The 7137-nt window shown below is 61.9% G+C and overlaps 1 protein-coding gene across 1 annotated transcript in view; it reads right to left on the bottom strand.

The window, feature by feature from the left end:
• Positions 1 to 11: 11 nt before the first annotated feature.
• The window catches only part of SPTBN4 (spectrin, beta, non-erythrocytic 4), a 15433-nt gene continuing 8307 nt past the window's right edge, over positions 12 to 7137 (bottom strand). Inside the window, exons 20-34 of the mRNA XM_010567196.1 lie at positions 6602 to 6826; positions 6162 to 6251; positions 5795 to 6073; positions 5575 to 5705; positions 5283 to 5487; positions 4240 to 4862; positions 3624 to 3762; positions 3449 to 3533; positions 3098 to 3294; positions 2335 to 2741; positions 2162 to 2255; positions 1175 to 1461; positions 442 to 615; positions 260 to 302; positions 12 to 173 (exon numbers count right to left, since the gene is read on the bottom strand). Coding sequence (XP_010565498.1) covers positions 12 to 173; positions 260 to 302; positions 442 to 615; positions 1175 to 1461; positions 2162 to 2255; positions 2335 to 2741; positions 3098 to 3294; positions 3449 to 3533; positions 3624 to 3762; positions 4240 to 4862; positions 5283 to 5487; positions 5575 to 5705; positions 5795 to 6073; positions 6162 to 6251; positions 6602 to 6826 — 3141 coding nt within the window. The remainder of the gene's footprint in view (positions 174 to 259; positions 303 to 441; positions 616 to 1174; positions 1462 to 2161; positions 2256 to 2334; positions 2742 to 3097; positions 3295 to 3448; positions 3534 to 3623; positions 3763 to 4239; positions 4863 to 5282; positions 5488 to 5574; positions 5706 to 5794; positions 6074 to 6161; positions 6252 to 6601; positions 6827 to 7137) is intronic.

Below are 7137 nucleotides of genomic sequence, written 5' to 3'. Positions count from 1 at the left end.
GGGGGGGGGTGTCACTTCCGTCTCCCCGAGGTGCTGGAGCGGCGGTCGCCCTCCCGCCGGGGGAGGCCCTCGTCAGTGGAGGAGGTGGTGAGAAGAGCTTGGCTCCACCGCGCCACCTCGGCGTGCTCCTGGGCGCAGGCGGCCAGCGCCCTCAGCCACCCCCGCATGTCTTCCTGAGGGAGGGACACCCCAAAACCACCACCAGGCCCCCCCCCCAAAATCTCCACGACCACCCCCAACCCCCCCTGTAGACCCCCACCTCATCCTTGGCTTGCAGGAGGAACTCGCTCCCGTCGCTGGTCCTACAAGAGAAGAACCTACTCAACGACACCCACCCAACAACGTCACCCAACCAACCCCAGGAATTTGGGGGGACCCCCCAACCCAACCCCAGGAATTTGGGGGACCCCCCCCCCCCAACCCACGAGCACCCCGACGTACTTGAGCTTGAAGACGTTCTTCTTTTTCTTGTAGTCGTTGGCCACCTCGCTGGTGGAGTGGTGGAGGTTGAGGAGGGGTTCACCACCGTGAGTGCTGCCCGTCGCTTGACCCTTGGCATCCTTGTAGAAGCCCAGGTCACCCTTGCTCAGGACGCAGTAGAGGTTCACCCAAGATCTGGTCAAGGTGGGGGACACGGTGGAGGGGTGGGATGGGTGGGGTGGTGGCATCAGCAGGTGACCCAACACTGCTGGTGGGTTTGGGTGGTGGGGATCACCCAAGCTCGGGGGCACCCACTGCATGGATGGACCTCCAAACCCTGGTGAACCCTCTCCATTGATGGACACCCCAAACCCTTGTGAACCTTCACCATCGATGGACACCCCAAGCCCTGGTGAACCCTCTCCATTGATGGACACCCCAAACCCTTGTGAACCTTCACCATCGATGGACACCCCAAGCCCTGGTGAACCCTCTCCATTGATGGACACCCCAAACCCTGCTGCATGATGTCAGCTGAATGACCCTCCAAGTCATGGTGAACCCTCTCCATGATGGATCCCCAAAAGCTGGTGCAACCTCTGTCCTGAGAGACCCCCCAAATCCTGGTGTATGTTGTCCCTTGATTGATCCTGGTGAACCTTCACTATTGACGGACCCCCCCCAACCTCTGGTGCACCCCCTTCCCTTGCAGACCGCCACCCCACCTCCCCCCCCCCCATTGTCCCACACCAACCTGTTGGATGCCTTCTTGTTGGGTCCATCAAGCTCGTGCTTGCGGAAGAGGAAGCCCTCGTGCTGCACCGTGTGGGTGGGGGGTGGCGGGGGCGGCGGGGCGCTGCCCTGTGCCGGGGCTGACCGCGACCTCCGCGTCTCCCCCGGACCCTGAGCAGGGTCTTTGGGTCGTGGACGTCGGCGGGGTTTGGGGCGGTCGCGGGCGCGGGGTCGGTCGGGTCGCGGCATTCTCTCCGGCAATGCCTCTGGGCCGGTGGGCAGGCGGGCGGGGGACTCCCGCTCCCGGGGCTGGAGGGGGGGGTGATGGGCATTGGGACGTGGCTCCCGGTGGCCCCCCGAGGTGGGGATGCCAAGGGGACGTTGAGGGGATGTGAAGGAGATGCCAAGGGGACACCAAGGAGAAGCCAAGGGGACACTGAGGGGACATGAAGGAGATGCCAGGAGGACACCAAGGAGACACCAATATGACGCCAAGGCAATATCAAGGGGACACCAAGGGTATTCTTAAGAGGACACCAAGGGGATGTTGAAGGGATGCCAAGGGGACACCAATGCGATGCCAAGGGGATGCCAAGTTGAAGGCAAGGAGGTGCCAAGGGGATGCCAAGGAAATGCCAAGGACACACTAAAGGGACGCTGAGGGGACACCAAGGGGGCTCCAAGGGGATGCCAAGGGCACACCGAGGTGATGCCAAGGAAATACCAAGGGGACTTCAAGGTGATGCCAAGTAGATGTCAAGGAGACACAAAGGGAAAGCCAAGGAGACACCAAGGGGACACCAAGGAGACGCCAAGGGAATGCCAGGGGAAACTGAGGGGACACCAATATGATGCCAAGGGGACACCAAGGGGATGCCAAGGTGATGTCAAGGAAAAACCAAGGAGACTTCAAGGGGACACCAAGTAGATGCCAAGTAGATACCAAGGAGACACCAAGGGGATGCCAAGGGGAAACCAAGGGGTTGCCAAGGGGACATCAATATGATGCCAAGGGGATGCCAAGGGGACTCACTGGAGCCGGCAAGGGGCCACCCGCCTCCTTCTCCTGCAGCTGCTCCACGATGTCAGCCAGGGTGGCTTTGCTGTTGGCAGAGATTTGGGGGGGTCACGTCAGTCCCGGCCACCTGATGGTGACACAAGCATCCCTGTCCCCGTGCTCACCCGCCACCCTTGCCGTCGTGCCGCGGCAGCTCCGGTTCACTGGATTCCTGCCGTTCCAACCGGCGCTCTCGCCGCTCCCGGCGCCGTTCCAGCAGCCCTGTCCTGGCCTCCCCAGGCTCTTCGGTTCTGGGGGGCACCGGTGTCTCACCGGCGGTGGTAGGGGGGGTTGGGTCCCCCACGGGACCCCCATCCCCGGGAGGTCCCTGGACACGGTCAAGCTTGGGCTGTAGGCGCTCAGGACGGAGCTCATGGCGCACATAGGCAACGCGGGGCTCTAGCCGGCGGCTTTCCAGGCGCTCGGACCCCCCCGGCGATGGTGTTGACCCCCCTGGGGGTTCCCCCAAAAATTTGCGGCTCAGGAGCGGTGTTGGTGGCTGCTTGTTCTGCTCTGCTTTCAGTTTCTCGATCTGCAGGGATGGGGTGTGGTCCAGTGGAGATGGAGATGGTGGAGATAATGGAGATGGAGATGATGGAGATGATGGAAATGATGGAGATGGGGATGGGATGGGATGGGGACATGGATGGGGATGAAATGGAGGTGAGGTAGGGATGAAGATGAGGATGAGGATGGAGACAGGGATGGGGATGGGATGGGGATGGAGATGGGGATGGGATGGGAACAAGGATGTGGATGGGAACAGGGATGGAGATGAGGATGGAGATGTGTACAGGAATGGGGATGCTGAGCCGGTGGCTGCAGTGGCCCCCGGGGTGGGGGGACGGGACAGGGGGTGACATCAGCTCCCCCCCAAGGTGCCCATACCGTGGTGAGCCGTCTCAGGGAACTGAACCTCTCCTCCCAAGCAGCGGCTGCCTTCCGGAAAGCCTCGTGCCGCCGGATCAGCTGCTCCACCTCGTCCACGCTGCTGCCCAGCTCTTGGCTCTTGAGCAAAGGCTCCTGGGCCGTCAGCCAAGCGTCGGCCACCACCGCCTCCTGGGCGAACTGGTGCACCTCCAGCACTATGGGACAGACGGACGGGCGGACGGAAGGACGTGCTCGTGGCGGCACCCCCCACAAAGAGCATCCCACCCCCGCGGTGGTGGAGGATCTGACCCCCTCCCCAAATTACCCCCACCACCACCACCTCCACCACCCCCCCCAGGTAGGACTCACTCTGCTGCAGCCATTCCCAGTGCTTGTCCCACTTCTCCATCATCTCCTTCTTCTTCGCAAGCAGCTTCTCCACATGGGCTTTGATCTGCAGGGATGGAGGAGATGGGTTGGGGCCCCCCCAATAGTTGCAGCCACCCCCGCCTGACTGTCCACCCCCCCCCTCCACTGTGGGCACCTCATCGGCTGCAGGGCTCTTGCTGAGGATGAGGTTCTTGCCGAGCTCCAGGCAAGCGGCGATGCTCTTGCCGCGAGCTTCTATCTCGCTCTTGAGCCCTTGGTGGTCGTTCATCAGCAGCTCCACCGAGGAGACGTCCCTGTGAGAGGGGATGGGGGCTGGGAGGGCAGGAGGGGACAGGGATGGGCCCCCCCCCCCCAGGAATGGGACAGGAGACGGGTCCTTGGTTTCATGGATGGGAGAGGACATGGATCCTTTGATGGAACAGGATGTCTTTGGTTTCATGGATGGGATAGGACATGAGTCCTTGGGATGGGTCCTCCAGGTGGGACAGGACATGGGTCCTTGGCCCCATGGGTGGGACAGGACGTGGGTCCTTGGCATCATGGATGGGCCAGGACACGTGTCTTTAGGATGGAACAGGACACGGGTCTTTGGTGACATGGGTCCCTGGATTCAGATAGGACGTTGGTCCTCCAGATAGAACAAGACACAATTCCTTGGCTTCATGGATGGGACAGGACATGGGTCCTTGGCACCACAGATGGGCCAGAATGTGGTTCTTGGAGGCCAGCGCAGGACACAGGACCTCGGCACAGCCCACAGCTCCCGCTACCTGGGCTTCTCTCCAGCGCCGATCTGGCAGAGGACACCATCCATCCAGGCGAGAAGGTCTCTCACGGTGCCGACGAAGCGGATCTTATCAGCGACGCTGGCGACATGGAGCCGGCACTCCTCACACGCCGCCAAGAGCTCCTTCCATGCCCGTAGCACCTCCTGCTCCCTCCCGGCGATGGCTTCGGCATTGTCCCCGGCATAGAGGGTCCTCAACTGTGCCGCACCCTCTTGTAGCTGCCGGACTTGGGTCACCAACACCTCCACATCGTGCTCGAAGGCACCCAATGCCCGTTGCAAGGCTCCGGCCGACGTCCTGCCCTCACGGGCTGCCAGTTCAGGCAGGCGTTGCCTTTTCTCCTCGATTTGCCCCAAAACCTCTTTGCAATCATTGAAGAACTTGTGCAATTCATGGGAAGCTGCCAACATCTGTGCCCTGGTCTCCATCAGCTCCAGAAGATCTGCCCAAGCTTCGTTGACCCCATCCTTCCATTCAGCAATGGTGGCAGCATCAGCATGCCCGTAGTCAATCAATTCGTCCACCATTTGGTTGACGGCGGCAATCCTCTCCTGCCCAACGCTGCCCGTCTCGCTGGCAAACTCCAGGAATTTCTCCTGGAGTAGCTGAGATGGGCAGGGATGGGCAAGGGTGAGGAGTGGGCAGTACCAGGCAGGGATGGGGGCAGGACCCCCAGCATGGTGCACTGCTGGTGCCCAGGACCAGGATGGTGGCAGGACCCCCGGCATGGGGCATTGATGGTGCCCAGGACCCACAGCATGGGGCAGGGACCACAACAAGACCCCCGGCATGGGGCGGGAACAATGCCAGGACCCCAGGCACAGGATGGGGACAACTCCAGGACCTCTGGCATGGGGAAGGGATAATGACAAGACCCCCAGCATGGGGCAGGAACCACAACAAGACTCCTCACCCAGGGGAGGGACTTCACCAGGACCCTCAGCACAGGATGGGGACAACTCCAGGACCCTTGGCACGGGGCACAGACAATGCCAAGACCCTCCTTGGCGCATCCCCCAACTCACTGTGACATGCTCGAAGTCCTGTCCCAGCTCCGGTGAGCCGGCCACCACCTCCTTCTCAGCGATCCAATGCTCCAGCTCGTCCACCTCGCGGTTGAGCTGGTAGAGCCAATATTGCTGCTCCAACTTGGCCTTGCGTTCCTCCACCAGGTCCTTCAGAGACACGTACAGCCGGTCAACCTGCGACTGCCGCCTGCTGACCTGTTCGCTGGGCAAGGGACACAGCGCCCGGTGAACGCCAAGGACCCCGGCATTTTAGGGCGAGGGGGGATTCGTGTTGGGGGCTTGAACCCACCTTTGAGGGTGGCCCAACTCTAGAAGAGCACGGCATTGGCGAGAGAGTTGGGCGATGGTCTCCTCATAGTTCTCCACTGTTTGCTCCGTCAGGAGGTGCTTCTTGAGGAGTTGTAGGGTGCTCTGCTCATCCTTGGATGGAGGGGGGGACATGTTGGGGAGGTGAGATGCTGGGGGTGGGTCTTAAATTTCTTCCTCCCACAAGCCACCCCCATCAGCACCTTCCCCTTCTCCTCGCTCATCAACAGCAGCTCTTGCTCGCCCAACCACGACTCCACCTCGGCCACGTCAAAGTAGTATTGCTCCAGTTGGTAGGTGGCATCCAAGGTTTGCTGCCTGCGCTCTGCCTGCTCCTGCAGCTCCCCCCACATCGTCCCCAAACGCTCCAGGAGACGTCGGACCCCTTCGGCTTCGGGGCTTTTGATGGAGGCAACGGCTGCGGCACGTTCCAGCACCTCGTCCACGCGAGGTCGGTGGACCTGGATCTCCCGGCGGAGGTTCTGGTGGGGATGTGGGTGGAGAGGGGGTGGGGATTGGGGGGGGGGGTCATCAGTGTGTGTCCCCACCCTCCATGGTGTGGGGGCTGACCTGGTTCTTCTTGATGAACTGCTGGACCGTCTGCAGGTTGGTGCCATGGTCCTTCAGCGTGGCCAAGGGCAGGCGGTCCTGCACCCACAGCTGGCGGGGCAGGCAGTGGGATGGACCTCAGCGTCATCCCTGATCCTGATCCTGTCCCCGTCCCCATCCCCATCCCATCCGATCCCAGGGGTTCCTCACCCATCCCATCCCATCCCATCCCATCCCATCCTATCCCATCCCATCCCATCCCATCCCCATCCCAGTTTCTCCCCTGAGTTTGAAGTCCCTCTTGCACAAGCACCCATCCCACATCTCCTTACATTTGGGGTCCCCATTGCACCAGCACCCATCCTACCTCACCCCATCCCTTCCGTTCCCATCCCACCCCACCCCACCCCATCCCAGGGATTCCTCACCCCTCCCACCCCACCCCATCCCCATGTACTCACCACCTCATCTTCCAGCTCATGGCTGACTTGATGAACCTCCTTGGAAGCCAACAGGATTCTCCGACGTTCCTTGAGGGGCTCGATCAGGCGGACGATACGGGTCCCCACTGCGCTTTGCCGCTCCCCCACCGCCTGCCTGCCTGCTGCCTGTGGGGGCAGCGCCGCTGCCTGCACCTGCAGCTCCCCCACCTCCTTGTACCACTCCTCCACCTGCGACTCCATCGTCTGCGGGGGGGGGACGGGACACGGACACACCCCAGGATGGGACACTGGCAATCAGGATGGGAGAAGACAGCCACCCCTGCCAACCTTGCCAGGACCCCCAGTACTGGAGCGGGGTGTTGGTGTCGTGCTGGCTGTGCCAGCTGTGCCAGCTGTGCCAGGGAACCTCTGCCGTGAGTCAGCACCAAGATGAGCTGGTGGTGCTGAGCTCCCATTGCAACTGGGACTGAGCACTGGGGTGCCCCCAACATCCAACGTCCCCCCACAACACCCAACATCCCCACGCAAAGACCTGACATCCCCCCAACACCCAA

Source organism: Haliaeetus leucocephalus, unplaced genomic scaffold (genome assembly GCF_000737465.1).
Source record: "Haliaeetus leucocephalus isolate CR32 unplaced genomic scaffold, Haliaeetus_leucocephalus-4.0 Scaffold227, whole genome shotgun sequence".
Taxonomy (NCBI): domain Eukaryota; kingdom Metazoa; phylum Chordata; class Aves; order Accipitriformes; family Accipitridae; genus Haliaeetus; species Haliaeetus leucocephalus.
Note: the sequence above shows the minus strand (reverse complement) of the source record. Positions and strands in the feature narration are given on the sequence as shown.